The following is a 26,851-nucleotide window of genomic DNA, read 5'->3' as shown; positions in this document are numbered from 1 at the left end:
TTATATTTTAGATGTTGATTTAGAATATCCAAAGGAATTACATGATAATCACAAGGATTTACCATTAGCTCCTGAACATTATAATAATAAGCTTTGTACTACATTATTTAATAAAAAAGACTATGTGGTTCATTCAAGAAACTTAAAATATTACTTAAAAAAAGGATTAAAATTAAAAAGAGTCAATAGAGTGATTGCATTTGATCAAGACAATTATATGAAAAAATATATTCAATTGAATACAAAATTAAGAGCTCAATCAAAGTCAGATTTTGAAAAAGACTTCTTCAAATTAATGAATAATTCCGTATTTGGTAAGACAATGGAAAATGTTAGAAATAGATGTGATATAAAATTAGGTAATGAAGAATATTCATTAAAACTAGCTAAAAAACCAAACTTTAAAACATTTAAGATATTTGATACCGATTGTATTGCTTCTCACATGATTAAAGAAAAAGTAAAATTTGATAAACCAATTTATATAGGATTTTCAGTTTTAGAATTATCAAAGCTATTGATGTATGAATTTTATTATGAAAAATTGAAGAAATTTGATCCAAATATAAAACTATTATATATGGACACTGATAGTTACTTTGTGGAATTAAAGAAAGATCCTTATAAAATTATTAAAGAAAATATAAATGATTTCGATACAAGTGATTATAAGAAAGATCATGAATGTTTTAATGAAAAGAATAAAAAGGTAATTGGAAAATTTAAAGATGAATTGAATGGTGAAATTTTAGAAGAATATTGTGGATTAAGATCAAAATTATATAGTTATGAATTTAACAATAAAAATCCTGTAAAATGTAAAGGTATCAAGAAAAGTGTTGTAAATAAGACAATTAATATGAATGATTCTAAGAAATGTTTGTTTGATGATGTGGAACAATATAGAGAGATGACATGTATTAGAAGTTTTAAACATGAATTATACACAGTGAGAATTAACAAATTAGCTTTAAGTAATAAAGATGATAAAAGATTTGTATGTGAAAATAGAGTAGATACATTACCTTGGGGACATAAAAATATTACTAAATGAGCGATCAACCACATGCATTAATTATACCAAAAGAAATTTTAAATATAAATGATAACCAAATAATATATTTATATCCAAATATGACTTATGGTAAAATATTTTTATTTAGATATAAAAATTATAATATATATCAGAATAAAGAAGATATAAATTTAAAACCATATAGAACCAAAATTAAAGAATTTATTAAAAAATATTTTTAATAAATGGAAATAATAATTATTTCAAAAGAATTAATAAATAGTAAAAATGATCAAAAATTATATTTATATAAAACAAAAATATCAAATAAACATTTAGTTTATCTTTTTAAGTACAACCAATATTATGTTTATCACTTAACATTTAATTTTTGTATTATGCCATTTTTACATATAGTTTTAAAATATGTTAAAGATAGTTTTAAAGAAAATGATCAAAATAAAATTAATATGTAATATTTATAGTTGAATTATTAAAATTTATAGGTATATTACTTTTTTTTCCAATTTATTAAATTCTTTCTCTTTTATTAAGTTGTTTTATATCATTTTTAATAGAACTATATAATTTACAAACCTTTATAAACTTGTTTTTTTAATCAATTAAACTACCTCATGATTTTTATGATATAAAAAACTTTAATAATTTTAATAAATTTCATATTTTTTAATACTTTATTTGATAATTAAACCTTTATAAACTCATTTTTTTATCATTTTTAACGCGTCGCGGTTTTTGCGACGCGTTCTACCTCATGATTTTTATGATAAAAAAAACTTTAATAATTCTAATAAATTTCATGTTTTTTAATAGTTTATTTAATAATTAAACCTTTATAAACTCATTTTTAATCATTTATTAACGCGTCGCGATTTTTGCGACGCGGCAAATATTTAATAAATTCCATAAATTTAATAATTTATTTGATAATTAAACCTTTATTAACTTGTTTTTTTAATCATTTAAATCTAATTTTGTATAGAAGATTCTTTTTTTAATTTTAAATACACAATCGATCTTACATTTTCATTATTCAATAAATTTCCTTCATTATCTTGAATAGTAATTTTAATATTTTGAATTTTATTTATATTTTTTAAAGGAACATAATTAATTTCATTTGGTTTTTCACTAATCTTTGAACCATATTCAATATTTGGAAAGAAAGAATATAAAATTTCAGATTCTCTATGTAAATGTGAATGATCTTTATGATTTTCAATACTAGGTTCAACTAAATTACAATGGATTTCAATAACATCAAAAGGTCTTAATTTTGGTAATTTTATTCCTTTTATTAATACATTTGGTTCAATCATTTCATCTTTTAACCCTAATAGATCAATTATAAAAGCTGTGACTATAATTTTAACAGGTGATTTTATTACAATAAAAGGACCATTGTTTTCTAATAAAAATTCATTTTCATTAAATTTATCATATTTATTTTTAAATTCTGTTAAACTTTTTGTAAATAATTTTTTTATATCTTCTAAGGTGTAATATCCTTTCTTTATATTAAAATATTGATCAATTGTTTTGTTTTCATCAATAATACTAAAACCATATATATTTTTATAATCATTTGGTACATTTAATATAAAATTATCTGAATAAAATCCACTTAAACCAATACTATAATTGCCATTCAAATAAATAGGATGTTCTAATCTTAGTTCAATCTTTGAAGAATTACCTGTAATTTTAAATAATTTCATCTTATTTAAATGGAAAATTTTTTAAAGGAAAAAAATAAAATAAAATTTGATACATATGATGAAAAAATCAAAAATAATCAACCAATTAGATTGTTAATAATAGGATCAAGTGGTTCTGGTAAAACAACATTACTATTAAATTTTATCTATAAAAGATTGATACCATACACAAATTTATATGTTTTTAGTAAATCATTAGAGCAGCCTGCATATATAAAATTACAACAAAGATTTAAAAATATTGAAACGAACATTAACAAAAAAGTTGCAAATTTCTTTGGTTCTTGTGAAGATATAGTTTCATTAAATGATTGTAAACCAAATTCATTAATTGTTTTTGATGATTGTATTTTAGAAAATCAAAATAAAATAAAAGAGTATTTTGTAATGGGTAGACATAAAAACATATCATGTATTTATCTTTCACAATGTTATTCAAAAGTTGACATTAAATTGATAAGGAATAATTTAAATATGTTATGTATTTTTAAGCAAAATAATCATTATATAAAACAAATTTTTGATCATTTTGTAGGTTCTGATATGTCATTTAATGAATTTAAGGATATTTGTAATGATTGTTGGAAAGAAAATTATGGATTTTTAACTATGAATTTGTTATTAAAAACAAATGAAGGAAAATATATGAATAAGTTTTCTAATATAAAATTTTCTTCTAAATAAATGTGGTGTATGCTTGATTCAATTGTTGATAAAGTATTTGTTATGATAATATTTGTCTTATCTTTAGTGTTTATTTTTCTTATAAAATTTACAGAAAATAAAAAATGATGTGTTTGTGTTTAATTTTAGATTTACTTATTATTTTTGTTTTATTTATATTAATCATTAGTGTAGTGTTGATTGTGCTTCATAGACATAGTTCATGTTTATATTAACATGGTTTATGTTTGTATTAACATCATTTATGTTTATGTTAACATGGTTTATGTTTGTGTTAACATCATTTATGTTTATGTTAACATATTTTTTCTTTTAATAAATGGATAACATAACTGTCGACAAGAAGTTAGATGAAATTGAAAAAAAATTAATAAAAGAATTTAAAAATCAAATTAAAATTGATGAAAATTATGAACAAATTAAACAAAAAGCATATGAACCAATAACATCTGCAATTGGTAAAGTAGAAAATAAAATTGGTGAAGTTTTAAATGAAAATAAAAATTTAATGGATTTAGTACCTATTGTTAATCAATTTGCAAACATATCAATACCACAATCTGAAGAAGAATTTATGTTACCTTCAAGTACTCCATTTAGACCAATAAGAGAACAAATTGTTGAAGAAGAATCAACATTTATAGATCCAAATATTGTTTCACCTCAAATATTAAATAAAATCATTGGTCCAATTGCACAAAAATATTTACCTAGAGCAAAAGATGATAAATTTGGTTTGTATTGGGATAAACAAAAAAAATCATTTATGATTGGTGATAAAATAACAGTAATTGATAATGATGATTTACTTGTTGATGGTAAAACTTATATTGGCACTCATGGTTTATGGCGATTATTGACATATAAAGACAAACCAGATGATAATTTATATAGTCAAGATGATTTAAATAATTACTCAAAAATTTTATGGGAAACAGATTCAATTTATAAAAATAATGATCCAAGTACTAGAAAACCAAAATCAAGTAAAGGTAATAAATATATGAATTTGATTAAATTTATTTGGGATTCTAAAGGGAATATTGAAGGATCTGGTATTAGAAAATATACAGAAAATAAAATTGAATACAGATATATTGATGATTTAAACAAATTGGAAAGTATAATCAATTATATATATGCTCAAGAAAAAGCTGGAAATAATAACTTTATCAATGAAAAAAGGGCTATTAAGGATTTTATTTCAACCAAATTAGATGAATTGATTGAAAAACCAGATGGTATAAAATATTTAAAAAGAATTTTGCCAACAATAACATCACCTATTATAGGTTCAGGATTATTAAATGATTTTATAAATAATTTACCATTTGAATTGCATGTACCTGGTTTTCAATATCTAGGACCTGGAACTAAATTACAAAAAAGATTAAAAAGAGGTGATCCTGGAATCAATGATTTAGATAAAGCTGCTAAAGAACATGATATATTTTATAGAGATCATAAAGATACAGAATCTAGAAATGATATTGCTGATAAAATATTACAAGATAAAGCATGGGATATAGCAACATCTAGTGATCATGATATAGGTGAAAGATTAGTTGCTTTACCAACATCAGGTGCTATGTGGTTAAAAAGAAAATTTGGAATGGGATTAGAAATAGGATTAAAATTTTAACCTATATAAATGGAGAAAGTTAAGGTAAATTTAACTGATTATCAAAAATCTAAAATTAAATCTGCTTTTAAGAAAAATAAAAATTTGACTATACAATTTGAAATAGATCAATTTAAAAATGGTAATGATGTATTATTATTAACTAAAAGACAATTGAATAAATTAGAAAAACATAAAAAATTAAATACTGGATTAAGACTTGAATTTTCTTATAATCAACTTAAACAAATAAAAGATGGTGGTTTATTAAATGAAATATTAAATGTTGCTGATTATATTCCTGGCATAAATAGTTTAACACCAAAAGTTAGAAGAGGAGCTAAAGTAGTAAAAGACAATGTTATTCCTAAATTTAGAGACTTTATTAATTGGTTAGATCAAGAATTAGCTAATGTAAAAGGATCTGGATTAGATAAAAAAACATTAAAATATGTTAAGAAAAAAATTTCAACCCATTGACTTTAGCTGATTTAGAAAAATTATGTCAAAATATTAAGAATTTTAGAGGTGTTTTTATGAGAGATATGCTTCCAAAAACTGTTAATAAATTTGAATGTGGTGTAGTCAATTTAGATTCTTTTTCTGGTAATGGAACTCATTGGATATGTTATTATAAAAAAGATAAAATTAAGTATTACTTTGATTCTTATGGAAAAATTGTTAATAAGCCTTTTAAGGAAATTGTTAAATATTTAGGAAAAGACAATATTTTTTTTAATGATTCACAAATTCAAAATTATGATGATCCACCTATATGTGGTCATTTGTGTGTTTTTGTATTGAATGAGTTGAATAAAAATATAAGATTTGATAACATAATCAATAAATTAATTCTTAATAAATATGGATTCATTAGATATATTTGATCTAATAAAAGGTTAAATACCTGTAGTACTTGTCCGTGATCCTGTTTTAGGTCAGCGACCCAGGTTTCGAACCTAAAGGTTCATTTTCAAGCTGATACCATGGTTAAACTCCTTCTAAACACATAAATCCTCTTCATAACTGTGAAGAGTCGTTGAAGACACGAACACGAACACGAAAACACAAACATTTAACAAAATTGGCCAATTAAATAATACTGGTACGGTAGCGTGCGTGGTGTAGCCGGCAAAAGATGAGTCATGACTCATCTTTTGCCGGCTACACCACGCACGCTACCGTACCAGTATTATTTAATTGGCCAATTTTGTTAAATGTTTGTGTTTTCGTGTTCGTGTTCGTGTCTTCAACGACTCTTCACAGTTATGAAGAGGATTTATGTGTTTAGAAGGAGTTTAACCATGGTATCAGCTTGAAAATGAACCTTTAGGTTCGAAACCTGGGTCGCTGACCTAAAACAGGATCACGGACAAGTACTACAGGTATTTAACCTTTTATTAGTAAATTACGTGATTCAGAGGCTAAACATGTTGATATTTGATCTATTTGGTAGACAGAAAAAAGATTTAATTGAAGTAAAAAATGATTATATTAATTCAAAATTAAATTCTATTTTTAATGATATAAATAAGGATTTAAAAAATCATATTAAGAAAACTAATAATTTGGTTAATGCTATTAGTCTATCCAAAAACTATTTAAGTATTAATTCTAGAAGGATTGTTAATGTAAAACCAAGCATTAACGACTATGACGTTGTCATAAAATCTGAGTTAAATGAAGTTTTAAATTCTATTATTAAGGTTGGTAATGATCATTCAAAAACTAAACAGGATTTAAATGAATTGGTCAATTCATTATTTAATCTAAAAATGTATGTTGAAGATTTAGAAAAACAACTTGAAGATAAACTTGCTGAAAAAATAAGATTAGTAACTGCTGGATTAGCACAAATATTAGAAGATAAACTTAATACAGAAAACCAAGAAGATCAATAATTTTTACTATATAAATGGAGTTTATTTACTGTCTTAAATGTAAACAAAAAACCAATTCTAAAGACATTCAAGCAATAAAATTAAAAAATAAAAATATGATTAAAGCAAAATGTTGTATATGTAATTCAAAGAAAAGTTGTTTTGCAAAAATTTCTTCCTAATAAATGGCAAACTATAACTCATTTGATCTTTTTATTATCAGAAACCAATTTATGTTGACCAATGAAGATTGGAATATTATTTCAGAAAAATATGAATTGAATGAAGATATGATCAGATTGTTTCAAAATAAACTAAATTGGGAAAAAATTGCACAATATCAAACATTAACTATACAATTTATTGATGAGTTTATTAATTATCAACTTAATGCTTATATTAATTTGGTTTGTAAGTATCAAAATTTAGATGAAGATTTTATTGATAAATATAAAAATGATTTGGATTGGGAAATAGTGTTACAATATCAAAATATATCAGCAAAATTCATCATAGATCATGCACTGAATATTGAACAGTTTAAAGAAAAAATGGATTATGACGAGATTGATTAAATTATTCCAAAAAGATTTATAAAACTATTCTTTATTACAAAAATTTTACTGGTTTTAAAAAACCTTTTTCTTTCCATATTTTTTTCATAAATTTCTCCTTAATAAATGGCTAATACTTATGAAATTGAAAGAGCTGAATATAAAAATTTTTATCCTTTATCTAAACTACATTTGAATGAACCAAACAAAAAAACTGAATTTAATATTGATTTTGGTGATGGATTTTGTTCATCTAAGTTTCAATTTTATATTTCAGGATCATTAAAAAAATCTGATGATAAAGACTATAGTGCTACAGATAATGTAAAGTTGATTAATAATTTTATACCATTCTTATTTTCAAAAATTGAAATTAGAAAACATAATAAATTAATTGAGGAAATTGAATATCCTGGACAATTGAGTACAATAAAAGGTACTGTTACTTATTCAAAAACAGAAGCAGTATCCAACATTTGTAATGGACTTCAATCAGATTTCAAAAAAACATTTGAAGCTGTGGGTAATCTATCACATTTTGGATTAGGTTTCTTTGAAAATGTTAATGTTCCTATATACAAAGGAGGATTCAATATATGTTTTGTTAGATCTGAAGATAATGATGCTATTTTTAGATGGAAAACTAAAAAAGTTGATGGAACTTTTGATGATACTACATTACCAGGTGTTGGAAAAGTAATTATTGATGACTTTTTCATTAGAGTTCCAATAATTGAGTATAAAACTACAAGTAAAATTCAATATATTAATGAAATAACTAAAAAAGAAAAAATACTATTTCACTTTAATCATTGGCAATGTATTGAACAAAAGACAATAACTGGAAAAACAGTTAGTTTTGATATAACAAATATTTATCGAAACATCTATAATCCAAAATTTATAATAATTAGTTTTCAAAAAGGTAGAACTAATGATCAATTATATGACACTTCAAAATTTGATAGTATGTATATTAAAAATATTAGAGTAAAATTAAATGGTCACTATTATCCTGATGAATTAATGAATCTAGATATAAATAATGGAAAATTTAGAATTGTATATCAAATGTATCAAGATTATAAAAAGGTTTATTATAACAATAGTGAAATGTATTATGATCCAACAGAATTCATTGAAAATAGACCATTGTATGTGATTGATACAACAAAAACTCCTGTTAATATTTCTGGTTCAAAGAATGATATTATTATAAATATGGAATTTGATTATGATATAACTGTTGCTAGTAAAACTAATTGCTATGTAGTTGTTGTATCTGAAAGATTATTAGAGTATAATGTAATTAAAAATGATATAACTGAAATCAAATAAAATTGTTATAAAACCACCATTTATTTACTACTTTTTGACATATTTTTCAAAATATTATTATATTTTATGAATAATGAGACTACTATTGTTAATTTAAAATTTGTTTCATAAAAAAATATTAATAAATAAAAATTTTTGATTTTCAAGGTCACAGGAAATAAATATTTTAAATTTTATTATTTAATAAATTTGTACTTACCTTATAGATATATCATACCAAATTTCATGAAAATATCTTTAAAAACAAAGAAGTTATTAAGGTTTTTAGTTTAAGGGTAGTTCACCCTAAATTGGAAAATTTTAGTAAAAACATTAATTTTTAACATAATTATTCATAATTTTTAAGTTTCAGAATTTTTTGATAATTTTTTCAGTAAAATAGTTTAATAAAAACATACATTAGTTCACTTTTCTTTGATTTAGTTCAGTAAAAGTGCACATTTTCCAACTAATCAGTAAAACACTTGAACAAAATATGATTCCGATAAAACCACTTTAGATAAAATAGTTCACTTTTAGAGAACATTTTCTTTAAAAGATAAAAAATAGTCCACTTTTAGTGAACTGTTTCTTTAAAAATTGAACTGTCTATTTTATATTAGTTTTTATCGTTTAAAATTATTAATGACATATTTATATTTGTTATTTATTAAAATTTAAGATTATAATAATATTTTTGTCTATTGAATACAAAATATAAAATAGAAAAATTTGAAAAAATTAAAGATAAATATGGACCAACAATTATTGTTGAATTAAAAAAATGTAAAGTTCATTTGCCTCATAGATTTATTAATATATTTGATGAAAAAACAATTAAAGAATTAAATAAAAAAGATTTAAACTTAATTATTACTGAAATTAAAACATTCAAAGATAAAGAAACTGTTTTAGTTAAATTTGTATAAAAACTACTCATTAAATTTTAAAATTTTACTTGTTTTTAAAAACATTTTGTTTTGTAGTAAATTTTATGGAAAATATAGACATATTCATGAAAATTTCATCAAAATTATATACTTTTTCTTGAAAAATATGAAAATGTTAGAAATTGACCTAAAAGGGTAAAAAATAGAACATAGGCTATTGTATAAAAAAATAGGAAAATTCATTTAATTTTTGAGTAGCTCCTTTTTTGGCCCAGAAGTGACATGAATATATCTACTTATATATATATATATATACGTCCGTGAACGCGATAACTTGAGTAATTTTTGTCCGATTTTGATGAAATTTGGTTCAAAGGTGTAAGGCAGGATAAACTTGAATGAGTTAGCGAACCAGTATGATCGGACCATGGGGGTTTTATGGGGTGAAAAATGGTTTTTCTCATTTTTGACCCTCAAAACACAAATTTTCCCAATTTATCTCTAGACCTTTTGAAAGAGCTTAAAAAAACAAATAATTTAATTTAGTATATCAAAGTGTTTTTGTACGTTTATTAGTAATGGAGTAAATTAAAAAAATTATAAATTTAAAGTTCCAATGTTATTCTTATGGAGAATATTGTTAAATTTTGTAGTTTGCTTGTTTATGGATATATTTTAATAAAACTTGGCAAATTATTTATTTTGCACTAAGCTATTAATATTTTACTAAAAACCCCAACAGTGGTTTCCTTGTTGCAGCAAACCTAGGTACTCGTTAAACCTAATGTTATTTAAGTAGATTTAATTAAAAAACAATTCAGACAAATGGAAATTCGCTTAGTCGGCAGGTTTGCTGCGGCGGGGGTATTTTTTATTTACAGTCAGAAAATAATAATTACGTTTTTAGGAATTTTTCTGTTGAAAGTAAAGTAATAATAGCAAGTAATTTGTGATTGCTTAAAATTAATAGGTACTTTAAATAATTATTAAAGGTATTATTTTTCAACGTACAAATGATCCGCAATATTCTAGAAAACGAAAATCACACACAGTACTAGCATTGTACTAGTTTGGCCGCTAAAGATTTTTGGTTAGCTGGACAAGTCGTTCTCAAAACAACAATAAAAGAAGAAGTATTTCTGCTCGGCCATTGCCGCCTTGTCGGCTCGTATTGCCTTTTGTCAGTGTTTGTCATTACAATGCTAATGCTTTGATATTGATTGACAATAATTGACATGATTGTGCCAAGTAGGCTATAGTTCAAGTTTAACTCAAACAAAAATAATGTTATACTTAAAACTCTGTAGTCCACCTTATTGTGTTTTTATTTAATCCTGTAGTGTTGGCTTGGTATAGTTTAATAATACTGTACTGTAGTTAAAGTTTTCCCAGACAATTTAAGAAGTGTTAAGCATGTTTGAGTTGTTTTGCTTAATAACACTGGAATACTAGTCTTTTTCTTTAATTGTGTATATATTAGCCCCTGGACCCAGCTGAACTCTGTTCGTAAAAAAAAATCTAACCACGAGATCAGTCTTTGACTTGTGCTAAACTTTATTAATTCAATATTTTTACAACAGTACATAAAATCTTTACCTCTAGTGTCATTATCTTCAGATGAACAGTCCTGAGGATGCAACTCGATGGACCCAATAGGAGATGATGCAGTGTCAGCTTCTGTCAGTACCACGATGGGAATTCTTGTTCGCTTCAAAGGGCAGACTGTTTCATCTCTGTCGGGCAGATCTTTGGTTGAACTATTTAAATTAGGAACTTCACTGTTTTCTACTGTGGTTTCATTTTCACTAAATATTGCTGACACTTCTTTATCATCAGAAAATTCAATTGGTGGGCTGATTTCTTCTACTTGTATAAGGTTTCTTGCCATTCTTGATTTTTTTCCATTCTCGCATAACATTCTTGGTAATTCAAAATTTTTATCTAGGCCGTTCACAGGTTCCTTTTTAGGACCCTCACATGATTGGTGAATTAAATATTCATAGTTTATTTTACTAGTGTCGTGATTTGCATGGTTTTCATCATCCTTACATTGGCTGGAAGGTTTAAATGTTATACTTGCTTCATTTGAAAAAAAATTACTCTCAATATTTTCATAGGTATTTTCTTCAATAATACTTTTGAGGATTGAAAGTTCTTCATCCTTTTTTTCTTTTCTTAAATCTTCCTCAGGCCCCTCAAAAACCACACAGTTAAAATTTAAGTCAATAGAATTAGTTTCATTGACACCATGGCTCTCTGCAATTTGTCCAATTATGTCTGAATTTTGAGTTTCAGAAAGTGTATCTTCACAATCAGACACGTTTTCTTCGGCCAAGTCATCCTCTGTGTGAATAGTCTCAAAGAAACTGATAAGTTTGTTTACAGCACCATGTTCAATAGATGGAGAAACGGACTCAGGAAGGCTAGCCTCTTTGAAAAAGTAATTATGATTTAGATTATTCTCACTTGTCAACTTACAAATAGAAAATGTCGTATCAATGCTCTCAATACCCTTTGAACTTTCCATAACACTCTTACTTATCAATTTACATGGGGTAACTTCTGTACACTTACTATTTACAATATGTACAACATTTGTATCGACAGAAGAGGTTAAATATTTATCACTAGACTCTACATTTCTATTCTCATGTGTTTCGCTTAGATTATGGGGAACTGCACAGGCTTCTTGTGTAACCGACTCGTCCTCTTCAGCGCCTCTTTCAGATACATCGGAACTTTCGTCGACTGTGCTCAACGGATATGGTGAGAGACTTCTCTCGCTTTCTTCGACTTCCAGCATGTTTCTCAAGTAATCAGAAAAGTTACTGTTTATTACCTTTTTCTTCGATACATACCCTCCATTGTCCAGCCAACTTTCTACGGCCTGGCTTTTACTTATTTCGCCGCACATAGATAACCGTCCGGTTACTTCCTCTCTAAAAGCACTGACTGTATGAGCCTCAAAGCTGTCCAAAACTTGATTATACATATTTGGCCCAAGGTCCGATTGGTTATTGTCAAATGTATCACGATCATTACTGGTAAAAGGTTTGGAAGAAGGAAGGTTACTTGACAAATCATCTTCGTTTACACTTTTCTGCTTAATCTCCGCATCGTTTGTTTTGCAAGGTGGGGATTTCGTGTCTGAAAAGTACACTCCACTATCATCTTCCTCTGAATCTTTTTTGTTAATTTGAAAATTTCTCTCAGAATCATTAGCAGGCACATTTTTCTCTTGGTTAAAAAAACTAGACCAAACAATGGGATCAGAATCGCCACTTATATTATGGTTTATAGGGTTGTCTCTATCTAACTGATTCATTAAAGTATACTCTGGCTTATAAAATACACCTACTATGGTTGCAGAATTCTCCGTTAAACTACTATTTACCCTGTTTTCTTCATTGGGGTCTACACTGATATTCTGAGTTGATTCTTCATCGCAGATAAAGCTAAAATTCTCTTCTTTTCCTAAAGGGATATCTAATACCCTGTTATTTATAAAATGCTTCAAAATAGAGCTATCTACTATCTCTCTAAAAGCGTCAGTCATCTCAGACGTGTTGCTACATTCTATGTTTGAATCTTTTGAGTTGTTCATGTCAAAATGAGTTTCAAGAAACATTTTGCCAGCAGTAGGAGATTTTTCTTTGTCATCACTGATTATTTGAACCCCTTCAAGGGTATGATAATCATGTTTCAAGTTTGTTTCTAAATGTTTGTTTGGAAATGTTTTGTCTATTTTTTGGGGTTTGCGTTTTCTCCTCGGTGGTGGCAACACTTCCATAGTATTCTCTGTGTTAGGTGAATGTTTGGAATCTTCATTAGTAATCAATTTCCTCTTGTATCTGGGCGCAGGCACTGGAGGATGCATCTCACTTCTATCAAAACCTGCAATAAAAAACAAAACGCGTTGAAACAGGTTTTGAGAAATGAAGAAATACTAAAAATAAAATTGAAACCAAATTAAATCGCCCAAAACTCAGAGGAAAAACTAACATCAGAATGGAGTTTAAGAAAAAAAATAATTATTTATTACATGGCTTACAATGGAGGGAGGTCTCCCGTTCAGAGTAAAATCTCCAAACATAAGAGACCCCGCTCTTTTATTTCATTAAGATGCAATGTACACCATTAGGTCTCAGAACTATTAAATAGCTAAAAGCTATTGATGTTTGGCAGGATTTGAATGTTGATTTCCAGGGCCAAAGTCCCACCCTCTGCCCTGTGTGCCCTATGAGAATAAATGCAATTTTATAGACCATACCCAAAGTAAGTGACATCACTGTAAATCCTACCCAAAAAGACTTTCAAAGAGAAAAAAAAATAATTTAAATGTATAATGTAGATGACACAGGTTACTTGATGACAGTGAATAATTAATTTTTTCACATCAAATCAAATGTATTGCCGTACCAATCAAACAATTCTTTGAGACAGCAGCCTACACTTGGGTACATGTTTTATGGTAAATATGAAAGATTTTATGGAGAATTTAAAAATATTAAAAAAAAATAAAATTATTACTTCTATTGGCCTATTATTAATACAAATAATTTTCTGGCTAATAAAGATCATTTAGGAGCGTCAGTTCATTATTTTTACACAATGAATCCTACTTCCATCTCATGACAGATTCACAAAATCGAAATGATAATATTTTTTAAATGGCCTAAATAAAAATAATTTTTCAAGTTTTCTAGATCCTATTTTACCTAAATATTTCTTCCGATTCTCAAAATGATTGACGGAACCAAAATTATTTCAAATGAAAAATCCTATCACATCTTCATCTTACCAGAAGACCCCGAGGGGCTATCCATGTTTACAAAAGTGAGGAATGAAAACCAAGAACTATTCCATCAACCGAGCACACGAGACACGCACACTAACACCCCGCACAGGTGGTAGAGACCACCTCACTGAAGTAACGTGGAACACCTTATTGAATTACCAGCTTAACAGCTTTTCTTCACACATACAGCTTCTCGTGTGAAACTTAAGTTACACCATCTATTAGACGATCAGCTGTACTTTATCGGTAGAAAGACGCGGAAACACTATGAGCATGGATCATTTGCGGATTAGTTTAATAATAGTGGAAGGGTGCGTTTGAAGGGTTTCCATTGCAATCTTTGGATCAATACCTAACCTAGGTCAGACTGAAATACGACACTGCTCTTACAGGTTTAAGTATTGGCAAAGATTGCTTGGTTGATAACTCGCTATAACGGAGAATTAGTTAACACAGTTATGACTTTTAGATCATCTTATATACAGGGTGTTTAACGGGAACCCTGACGAACTTCAGGAAATGGTTCCTGGGGTCAAAACTGGTAAAAAATGTCTTGTATGCATATGTCCTAAACTCACTCGTTTTCTAGTTATACGTAAAAATATGATTTTTTAGGTTTTCAGTGTATCTGTTGAACATTATGACCTCTAGATTGCAAAATTGACAAGAAATTTTGATAAATCTTGCATCGATAGATAGAATATTACATTTCAAAGAAATTTCATTACCATTTCAGGCAAATATGTTGGTTTTGACTGATAAAAATAAGTTTAAAAATAAAATATTTTCGAAAAAATCTAGATTAAAAATTATTTTTCCTTTTTGACAGCTCTTCATGTAGTAACCATTCAAGCTTTTGGCTTGCAACTTTACCAAAAGCTGTAAAATTTAACGGAGAACAAGGAAATATGAATTTATGTATACCTTTTTTTGGGATTATTTTTATCAAAATCTAAAATATTGTAAAATATCAGAAATTAATAAAATAAAGCGAAATAAACAAAATTGTATATTTAGCTTATTTTTAAACACATCCTAATGAAAGTTGGTATATGGGTTCTCCTAGTTGAGAAGTATTGCATATAATGGCCTAAAATGTCCTTATTTTTATCAGTCAAAACCAACATATTTGCCTGAAATGGTAATGAAATTTCTTTGAAATGTAATATTCTATCTATCAATGCAAGTTTTATCAACATTTCTTGTCAATTTTTCAATCTAGATTTCAAAATGTTCAACAGATACACTAAAAAACAAAAAAAAACCTATTTTTATGTATAAATAGATAACAAGTGAGTTTAGGACATATGCTTATTGTTGAAATATGATTTGTGTGAATAGTTCATTTTGGTATCACATGTGTTCTGTGTATAAGTTAGTTGTCATGGATACCAAATGTGTTTTGTGGAAAGCTATGTTGAGGTTTTGTATTGAGTAAAAACTTGTACCTAAAACACCTTTCTCTTTATCATTCTACATAATTTAAGTCCATTTACAACAGGTTATGGGCCCAGGATATTTTATTCAGTGCTTCATTTAAAGAATACCAACTTCATAAGTTTTTAACAGCAATATGGCTCAAAATTCATTACCAATTGAAAGGCTTAAAGGTCGTGAGAATTTTGATACATGGAAGTTTGCAGTACAAGCTTACCTGGAAGATTTGGATTTGTGGGACTGCGTATCTGGTGTAGAACAGGATAAGAAAAAGGACACTAAATGTCGGTCAAAGCTGATCTTATTGGTTGATCCGGTGAATTATGTACATATTCAAAACACAACCACCGCAAAGGCAGCTTGGGACAAATTAGCGAAGGCTTTTCAAGATGATGGATTAAGCAGGAGAGTTGGACTTCTCCGTATTCTAATAACCACAAAGCTAGAAGATTGTAGTTCTGTTGAGGAATACGTGAACCGCATAGTCACAACTGCTCACAAGCTTACAAATGTGGGTCTGCAGGTAACCGATGAATGGGTTGGAACAATCTTACTAGCTGGTTTACCCATCCGGTATGAACCAATGATAATGGGCATTGAATCTTCAGGCAATAAAGTCACGGCGGATGCAATAAAAACAAAGTTATTGCAAGATGTGTCTCCAGTACAACGTGATATGACTTTTGCAGGAACTGATTCTGCACTGTATGGTTCCAGTTCAAGAGGGACAGTCCACAAAGTCTATCAAAAGAACAGAAACATAAGTAGTTCGGACAAAAATGTGAAGAAAGGTCCGAGATGTTATAAATGCAATGTTTACGGTCACATCTCAAAGAACTGTACATCTACAAGAGTAGTGAGCAAAAATAACGTAAACTCTGGCAAATCTAATACGTCACTTTTTGCTGCATTTTCAATGCAATCGGGCGTTAGTAATAAGTTCTTTTTAGACAGCGGTGCATCTTGTCATTTATGTGTTGACGTTAACATGCTTCTGAACGCAAGAAAAGGCAAAGCACTAACGATCACCACAGCAAATAATGAGACAATGGTGACTGATACCGTCGGTGATTTGGAGCTTCCAATATGTATATCTGGTGAGGTTTCGGAAGCAAATGTAAGTAATGTACATTATGTGCCTAACTTAAAAGTTAATCTTTTATCAGTGAGTCAAATTGTAAATAAAGGAAACTCTGTGGTATTCAATAGTGATGGAGCCAAAGTTTTCAATTCAACAGGTCAGCTCATTGCTTCTGCTAGTTTAATAAACAATCTGTTTAAGTTGGATATGCCTACGAACACATCTGCATTATCCATGCAAAGCAGTGGCTTAACGCTCTGGCATCAGCGTATGGGACATTTGAATTTTGATAGCCTTACAAGATTAGTTAATGGCTTGGCTGATGATATCAACATTTCTGGTAGTAAGCCAGAAACTATTTGTGATATCTGTATGTTAGGAAAAAGCCATCGTTTACCCTTTCCTAAGAGTGAGTCTAAAAGTAGCCATTATCTGGAGCTAGTGCATTCTGACTTGGTAGGTCCTATGGAAGTGAATAGTCTTGGAGGGTCTAGGTATATTTTGACCTTTTTAGATGACTACAGTCACATGTGTTTTGTTTATTTTTTAAAATCAAAGGACGAAATCAATGGTCACTTTAAAACGTTCAAAGAGTATGCTGAAAAACAAACTGACAAGAAGATAAAAGTGTTGCGTACAGATAATGGTACGGAGTACTGTAATCGCAACTTAACTGAGTTTTTTTAAGTCATCAGGTATTGTGCATCAAACTACATGTCCTTACACACCTCAGCAAAACGGAAAGGCAGAGCGTCTCAACCGTTCCCTCCTAGAACGAGCAAGATGTTTGCTGATAGAGTCTGGGCTTCCATCTAGTTTTTGGGCTGAAGCTGTGAATACTGCTGCTTACCTTCTGAACAGATCACCATGCAGGACCGTGGAACCAACTCCAATACAAGTATGGTCAGGTAACAAGCTTACTCTACAACATCTCAGAATTTTTGGTTGCAAGGCATTTGCTCACATTCCTGCCGAGAAACGTAAAAAACTTAGTCCACGATCTACTCCCTGTATATTTGTTGGTTATTGTCAGTTTAGTAAAGGGTACAGGTTGTATGATCCTCAGAAGAAAATTACTTTCATATCTAGGGACGTTACCTTTTCTGAAAATCAGTGGGGAAGTTCTTTATTGAAAAATGTGAGTAAAGACTTAGATTTTTACGTGTTTCCTGAAACAACAGAAAATTTGTCTGATAGTCAGGACAGTACTAGTGGTCAGACACTAACCGGTCCACATGTGTCAAATAATGATGATGTGATTCCAACAGGATCTGGTGTAAACCGAAGTAATGACGATGTTACTGATGTTACTGACATGAACATTATTCCGGGCACAACAACTCGACCGCAGCGCGTCAGAAACCTCCCAGCTGCGTTGAACGATTATGTTACTTATTTCTCTGGTGAGCTATCCGATCCAATAACTCGCGAAGAAGCATTAAAAAGTGAGTTCAAAGACTCTTGGAAGAATGCTATGGACCGTGAGTTTAAGTCTCAAATCGAAAATAAGACTTGGGAATTGGTCGAACCCCCAGCCTTGAGGAAACCTTTAAACTGTAAATGGGTTTTCAAATCAAAGGAAAATGAGAAGGGCCAGGTGACTTGTCAAAGGATTCGACCAAAGGAGGGGATCATTGTCAAAGGATTCGACCAAAGGAGGGGAATAGATTATGACGAAACATTTTCACCTATTCTCCAACAAAGGCGCTTGACAGGAAAAAATTCAGAGACTGCATTAAGTTCCAGGGATTCCACAAGTAAGGAGGGTGTTGAAATATGATTTGTGTGAATAGTTCATTTTGGTATCACATGTGTTCTGTGTATAAGTTAGTTGTCATGGATACCAAATGTGTTTTGTGGAAAGCTATGTCACAACATAGCTCAATACAGTTTTGTATTGAGTAAAAACTTGTACCTAAAACACCTTTCTCTTTATCATTCTACATAATTTAAGTCCATTTACAACACTTATACAACATTTTTTTCTAGTTTTGATCCAAGGAACCATTTCCCGAAGTTTGTCAGGGTTCCCGTGAAACACCATGTATAGATTTTTAGAACAGTTACTCTTACAAACAAATGCTAAATGTATAAATTTACTAATTTAAGGAACAATTTCCTATGGTAAAAAACTTATAAATATTAAATATACATTTTAATGTTTTTGTGAAAAAATAAATTTAGTTAACAAGATAATATTTATATCCTCAAATTCAAACTCCACTATGGTTTCTGTAAATATTCTATATGTGTCCAATTAAATATACTAAAAATGAGTATTGAAATGGGTAATCACCATAAAACAGATGGGGTGCTATAAGTAAGAGCCGGATTTTAAAAGATGTGATTTCTTGAGTGAAGGTGGAAGAACTTTGGGAAGCGCAGTTTCAATCATTTTGTCCTCAGCTTCTGTGGCAGTCTCATACCTAATAACCCGCAGATACGAGTCCTCTATTGGCTTTTGTACTATTGCTGCGTGAAGATCAAGTCCTAAACAAAAAATATATTTGATTAGTTTTCCAACGAAAGACTCTAGACAAGGATTTTGAATTGTAGAATAAAGAGGATAGCAGCTAACATAGCTTGAATTAGTACATGTAGGCTATAGAACTTACAGCTCTACCTATCTACACTTGAATATGTTCTACAGGGGACACAATTTAGAATGTTCTGTGTTTGTATTCTGTATGTTCTATAGCCTATTCAATGTATGCTAGCTGCTATCCTATTTATTCTACAATTCAAAATATTTCATTAGGTTACAAAACTACACATTCTAAAATTGGCTTGATTGAAACAAAATTAAGAGAATAAAGAATAAAATAAGAAGTAAACTAAAAACCGTATTACAAATAAGACCTTTCTTCAACCGAAAAACAGATAAAATATAATAGTGATACACACAACTTCTCTGTAAGCATCATAACCAACACAATCTATCTATCTATTTATATATTAATAGGCAAGCATGTTTCTTTAAAACCATTTTTCTCGGCTCGTGTGCATCGCAGGGAAAATCTACGCATACTGTTGGAAATATATTTTCCTGTAGATGTGCAGAATAAATAAAGATAAGTAAATAAATAAATTAAAATAGGCTAAAAAATGAGCAGACAATTAATTTAAAATTTTGAAAAAATTTACACGGATTTTATGGGTTTCCATGCTGGTGACCAAATAACATCGAAATAAAAACAGAAAATAAAAAAAAATGGAAGAAACTCCAATCACATGTTTTTTTCCCGGCGTTGTGTTAAAATAGAGAAGTCTGTACATTGCATATTTGTGGTCGAGTTTCGACCACTGGACAACCTCTAGTTACTATTAAATTGTACTATTCTCTAAACTTGGGGGGGGGGGGAGGAGGATTTTGACGTATTCTTTCTCCTCATCAACTAATGTTAGACACCACTTAAATGTGCAATTGAATGTTTCCAATGTCACAACTTAGCTCGTAACATACATTTTATAGCCCGGTTCCATCAAAACATCTATCTATATCTATATCTATCTATTTTATAATAAGTGAAGCCGATTTTTGTGAATATTACTTCTTATTATTCTTATTTGTTGGCCAATTTCAACTTTTGTCAACAATTTGAAAACAAATTGTCAACAAATTAGTCTCGATTAGTAGATTTGCAATAAGGTTTTAAAGTCAAGTTGAGTAAAGTTGCAGTGCATTTTGTGTTGTTTTAAAGTGCAAGTTGAGTCTTAAAAACTCGTAGAAAATGTTGACTGTTATTAGTTTTTAAATAACTCCTATATGATTCCGGTACTCGACAAGTGCTCGATTTCTAGCAACAGATACACTAGTATTACAGATTTAATGTCCAATCACCTGCAGTTTCTCCAGGGACATAGTCAGTGAAACGTGGAGGTGGTGTAACCTCCTGCCCCTGATTGACTTGGGACAAAACAAGCTCAACTGTAGAGGGAGTATGAGCAACCAGTCTGACTGCCTCATTGTATTGCATGCTGAGGATGTTCTGTCCATTGACTGCTTGTATCTGGTCACCTAATACAGTACAGAGACTCAATTCCAAGTTCACCGTGCAGTACAGGTCATATACGAGATAGACATTCTATTAACATTACTGGGAACATTTATTCATGCAAGTTTTGTCCTTGCATTCTTCATGAGGGTGCTAAAATACATTTTACGTATCTCTATAATGTTTAATAGGTTAGAATTTTGACTTCAAATGAGTGAGATTTAGACTTTAAAACATTCAAAATTAGAACGGCAGTTAAAAGAAACAAATAAATATACAGTGTGCGGTAAAACAACAATCTGTTTTCTTTAGCGTTCTATGTTCAGCGACAGATCGTTTGAGGGTGGTGGGGGTATACTAGTTGGAAAGCCTACACAATGCCATTATATGTAGCCATAGAGCAGTGGACGCCTGAGCTACGTGTGTTTGTTATTGATTCATATTAAAAAAAGTATTTAACTCATTCATTGCAACTCAGAGGCAGTTCCGTGTATTTTTCAATCAAGGCTTCGTTGAAGTTTTTGCTGTGTAGCACAATCGTTGTGTAGTTAGTAAGGTGGGTTACTAACTTTAGAACAACGGCTTCTGCGTTCAAAAGGAAGCTGAGAGGCTGTCCAAGGTCAGATCAGACGCCTGACAACTAACATTCGATAAAGTATGAATATGACAAAAATCTACAACGGAAGAAATCAATTGATATAGACTATATGAAGAGCTAACGGAAAGAAGTGGTTAAGTCCATTTTTTTCGATTTTGATTTTATTTACTTTTGTGTTGGTAATCCTGTAGGAGAATGTGTAGCATGTGTTAGTTTGGGAAATAGCAAGCTCATTCCTGAGGAAAAAAAATAAAAAAAAACCAAAGGAGAAAGAACAAGCTCAGTCCAGACCTTAAAAACGTTCTACTGTAAAATTTCCCAAAATCGACTTAACCACTTCTTTCCGTTAGCCCAATACGTCGTTTATATGTACAATACATGTGATTGCTTACAATCAAAGGTTACAACTGAGTTTACAACAGCTGACTTTTATTCCCTAGGGACTAAATAGGATTTTTACTCTCTAAGGAGCAAAAGAGCTATTTTAGACCCAAAAAACAGGTGTAAAAAACACAGTTTTTGCTGCAGTATAGCAAAAAATATTTTAAGCGCTTGCACATCTCTGTTCTACAGAAAATAAAGCGGTGTATGCCTATTACCTATAAATATAAGTCCAAGCTTTTCCGCAGGTCCTCCTGACACAATTGACTGAATATAAACACCTCCATCTGATCCTTCAGTCACTTGGATGCCCAATCCTTTCTGAGGATCTCTTTCTAACCTAAAACAAAAATACAATTACTGTTATTTAACCTTTATTGTTGTTACAGTTATGAAAGGGGTTTTTTTCTTATAATATTGCAACTATAAAACCCTTGTACTGTACAGAAGGAATTAAATAGTTAGTTAGGTTGAAGATGTATAGAGTATATACATCTTGAGTTAGGTTAGCAATGTGACTTAAAAGAGAGTAAAGTAGACTAACTAATTTGAATGGAAAAGAAGAGTTTTTCCAATATCTATGTGTATATTATCTTGTCTATTCAACACACGTTCTTCATTTTCACCAAAGTGTGCATTCTGGTGTGAATGAATCGGATAAGGATAAGAATAAATCTATTCCTAACCTAATAAATAAACAAATAGACACCAAACTGTTATTAGATAAACACTAGATACACTAGATACACTAGATGTTGATCAAAAATTTAAGTACTTTGCAGAAAAATCCTTCTACTCTATACTAGGGATGGTCAAGTCTCAAAATTTCGGGAAATTTTAAATCTCGAGACAAGATTTCTTTTTGATCAAGATTTTTTCAAAACAAGAATTTAAAAAAAATTTAAACGCCTGCAGAAAGTCAATGCAATGCAACACAGAAATGCGTTGTAGTTGTGTTTCCTTTGCGAAGGCGTTCTTATTTAATTAATTCTTTACATGTATATATTACTTTAATTAGATAAACACTAGATACACTAGATGTTGATCAAAAATTTAAGTACTTTGCAGAAAAATCCTTCTACTCTATACTAGGGATGGTCAAGTCTCGAAATTTCGGGAAATTTTAAATCTCGAGACAAGATTTCTTTTTGATCAAGATTTTTTCAAGACAAGAATTTAAAAAAAATTTAAACGCCTGCAGAAAGTCAATGCAATGCAACACAGAAATGCGTTGTAGTTGTGTTTCCTTTGCGAAGGCGTTCTTATTTAATTAATTCTTTACATGTATATATTACTTTAATTAGATAAACACTAGATACACTAGATGTTGATCAAAAATTTAAGTACTTTGCAGAAAAATCCTTCTACTCTATACTAGGGATGGTCAAGTCTCGAAATTTCGGGAAATTTTAAATCTCGAGACAAGATTTCTTTTTGATCAAGATTTTTTCAAGACAAGAATAAAAAAAAAATTTAAACGCCTGCAGAAAGTCAATGCAATGCAACACAGAAATGCGTTGTAGTTGTGTTTCCTTTGTGAAGGCGTTCTTATTTAATTAATTCTTTACATGTATATATTACTTTAATTAGATAAACACTAGATACACTAGATACACTAGATACACTAGATGTTGATCAAAAATTTAAGTACTTTGCAGAAAAATCCTTCTACTCTATACTAGGGATGGTCAAGTCTCGAAATTTCGGGAAATTTTAAATCTCGAGACAAGATTTCTTTTTGATCAAGATTTTTTCAAGACAAGAATTTAAAAAAAATTTAAACGCCTGCAGAAAGTCAATGCAATGCAACACAGAAATGCGTTGTAGTTGTGTTTCCTTTGCGAAGGCGTTCTTATTTAATTAATTCTTTACATGTATATATTACTTTAATTATTTTATCAATTGAGAAGTTTTGTTAAGTGTAAGCAGTGTGAGGCATGTTTTACTACTATAAACAAAGCCAAAACAAGTAACTATTTTTATACAAATAATTAATATTGCTTTTATTTTATGATTTATTTTCTTTTAGGATAAGTTTAACTATCCTAACTAATATCACCATGTTTCCTAATCGTAAGCAGTTTTAATAAGTTAGGCGTAATTAATATACATTTTGTTATGCTGATGTTTTTTTATTAAAAGATTTTAAATATTCTTGCCTTTTATTATTATTTTGTATTCAAACAGTCATCTAAAAATGTTACAAAATCAGGTAAAAATTTCCAACGGTCATTTCTCGTTGTGTATGAGAAGGGAAATCCCGTCTCGATCTCGCCTCAAAATTGTATGAGAAATAAAAAATCTTGTCAGGTCTTGTCTCGTACTAAAAATCCAATCTCGTCTATCCCTACTCTATACTAATGTAAAAGGAAGCAAAACCGGGGTTTTTTTTTTTTTTAAAGAGGTTGGCGGCCTCTTTTAATCTTGCATTTGCCCGTCCACATAGACTAAGCGCCCGTGTGTGGAACGTTTACAGCAAAGCAAGGAGTGAGCCGGTACAGTACAAAGGTGAACTGTACTGATATTTTAGTGGCAGTGACCAGGATCCGAACCCACGACCAGTGCTCCCAGGTGAGATTCAACAAACTAACGCCCTGAGCTATACTCGGGATAAGGTTTGAAATGTTTGCCTTGTAACTAATCCAATATTAAAGTTTGTATTTGATTATGTTCATCAGCTTTATCCGTATTTAAGATGGGGATGTGGCCAGTGAGTGTTCAAACAAACCCAAATAAGGTTAAAAGTTTAGTGTTGGATTGGAGAAACTACCCTCTTTAAACCACTGAACTGCATAAACTGTTGCATATTTACTATTTAGTTCGGCTTCATGTTTTCCCTCATCTTATTAACAAAAAGATCATATATTATTTATAATATTTTTAACAAACACACAGTGATAAGTAACAGATAGCACAATGCCTGATTCAACTCACAAACAACCCATCCATCCCATTTACTTTCGTTCTCCATATTTTGTGGTACATTGAAAACCCATCGTGAATCACAAACTGGACCTGATTGAAGGGATTTACACCCTCAATCTTTAGAGCTATCTCCTGGCTCATGAAGCAACGCATTAGATGGCTCGGCCATAAATCTTATGTTTGGTCTACCTCACGAACAGCATTGTCAACCAAGCCCCAGCGTAGTACAGCTCGTGACATCTAAGCTGGCACTTGGCCGATCGCTACTAGTACCTATTTCAAAAACATTATGTCCCGTAATGCGGGTTGCATCAACTGTCCTCGCGACCCATACGAAGGCGCTCAAGTACATAATACAAGGGGAGTCAACCCCGTGAGGCAGCAGAAATGTTTGCAGTCCGGTCTTTTCCCTACCTCCACCCTCCTCCCGCCTAGACTGCCTGCGCTAGGCCAAGTGCCAGCTTAAATGTCACGAGCTGTAACTCCAAACTTGCCTCCCAGGTTTTAGAACATCAGGTAGTCCTTTAGCTTACAGCAGTTTTTGTCGAGTCATATTCGTAAAGAGGGCTATATTAAAGTGTGGGTTAGAGGCAATATGTTAGTGTGTGTGGAAGACAGGCAATTCCATTCTTTGTGTGGAAGTTTGTTTATGTTGATTTTGTATCCAATGCATTGGCAACTAAAACTAAAACAGTTAGAGCTATATAGTGTAATACACCATTTATAAGTGAATATCGCCCACCAAAGTGGTGTAGAGCTGTTTCCCAGCTTTTTTAGTTCCAAGCAACGTTGTGTAATGTGAGAATAAATCAATAGCTATTATGGCCGTGATAAATTTTAGAATGAAACTTGTCTCAAAATGTATGTAAATGATAATTTCCTAAGAGCCAGGTAAATAAAACAGTATAATTTGTTTACATTATTATTTATGATATAGTAAACTACCTATGAATACACTAAATAAAAATATGTGAAAGTTAGCTACTTGTTTCAATAGCACTTAGATAATATTGTAATTTCTTTACCATAGGTCAATATTCTGCTTCTTGAAATTATTGTTACATATTTCTTTTTGTTATCTCCAGAACGTCTCATAGGTAATCTTAAAAGATTTTTTTTCTTCAGTGGTTATAATGTTGGTTGGATTGAATACATAATTATTTTGAATAGGTACACAATTTAACAATATACTAGAAGGGTAAACATTGCACACAAATTAAAAACTTGTCAGAGCCGTTATAATGTTCATATAAATATCAATTCCTTTCAGAAAAATGTTCCTGTTTAGAAACTCGTCATTCTCATGAACTAAGATGGGAGTGAAATTCATTGGGGAGAAGCCAAAAGCAGGAATTCCGATTTTCCTGAGGAACCTGGCGTCGGTTCCACCAGGGCACATAATTGGCTTAACCTTCATTCCCATCTGATCAAACTGGTTTTTCAACACCATCCACCATGGATTTTCGTCATTCAACTTTGTCGCACCAATAATGTGTTTATTCAGGGGATGTTCAAGCCTCACACCTTCTCCAGCTTCTTCACAGACACTCAATAGCCACTTCTCAAACTCCTCGATGTCAGTGTCAGGATGCACTCGGCAATCAAAACTAACCCTCAACTCTGGAGGAACCACATTAGTCTGTACTCCGCCTTGCAGCATGGTCAAGTTGATGGAAGTCACCTCTCCGTGGAAAGCACGTTTTCCAAGACTTTTCATTTTAAACTCTTCTCTTTTTGCCATCACTCTGTCGATAACAACGGATATTTTCTCCCCAGCGGTGTTCTCAAGCAACAATGAGCCGTGACCAGGAGTCCCAGGACAAACGATGGTGAACGCATTCCATGTCAACTCACCGTAGAATAGAATAAAATAATGACCTGGGAAAGGCCCTCCTTCGTCTAGACCACAACCGACATTGAGCAACTTGAAAAACTC

The 26,851-nt window shown here is 30.2% G+C and overlaps 1 protein-coding gene across 1 annotated transcript in view; it reads right to left on the bottom strand.

Moving 5' to 3' along the window:
* Positions 1–14,627, bottom strand: part of LOC128988879 (tyrosine-protein phosphatase non-receptor type 13) — a 340,673-nt gene extending 326,046 nt beyond the window's left edge. Inside the window, exons 1-2 of the mRNA XM_054410618.1 lie at positions 14,502–14,627; positions 11,297–13,594 (exon numbers count right to left, since the gene is read on the bottom strand). Of these exons, the coding sequence (XP_054266593.1) occupies positions 11,297–13,594; positions 14,502–14,526 (2,323 nt within the window). The 5' untranslated portion in view covers positions 14,527–14,627. The remainder of the gene's footprint in view (positions 1–11,296; positions 13,595–14,501) is intronic.
* Between the last annotated feature and the right edge of the window lie 12,224 nt (positions 14,628–26,851).

The sequence above is a fragment of the Macrosteles quadrilineatus genome, unplaced genomic scaffold, assembly GCF_028750875.1.
Source record: "Macrosteles quadrilineatus isolate MER2022 unplaced genomic scaffold, UCM_ALF_1.0 Scaffold_3__2_contigs__length_128488019, whole genome shotgun sequence".
In the NCBI taxonomy this organism is placed as follows: Eukaryota; Metazoa; Arthropoda; class Insecta; order Hemiptera; family Cicadellidae; genus Macrosteles; species Macrosteles quadrilineatus.
This window is presented reverse-complemented; position numbering and strand designations above follow the sequence as displayed.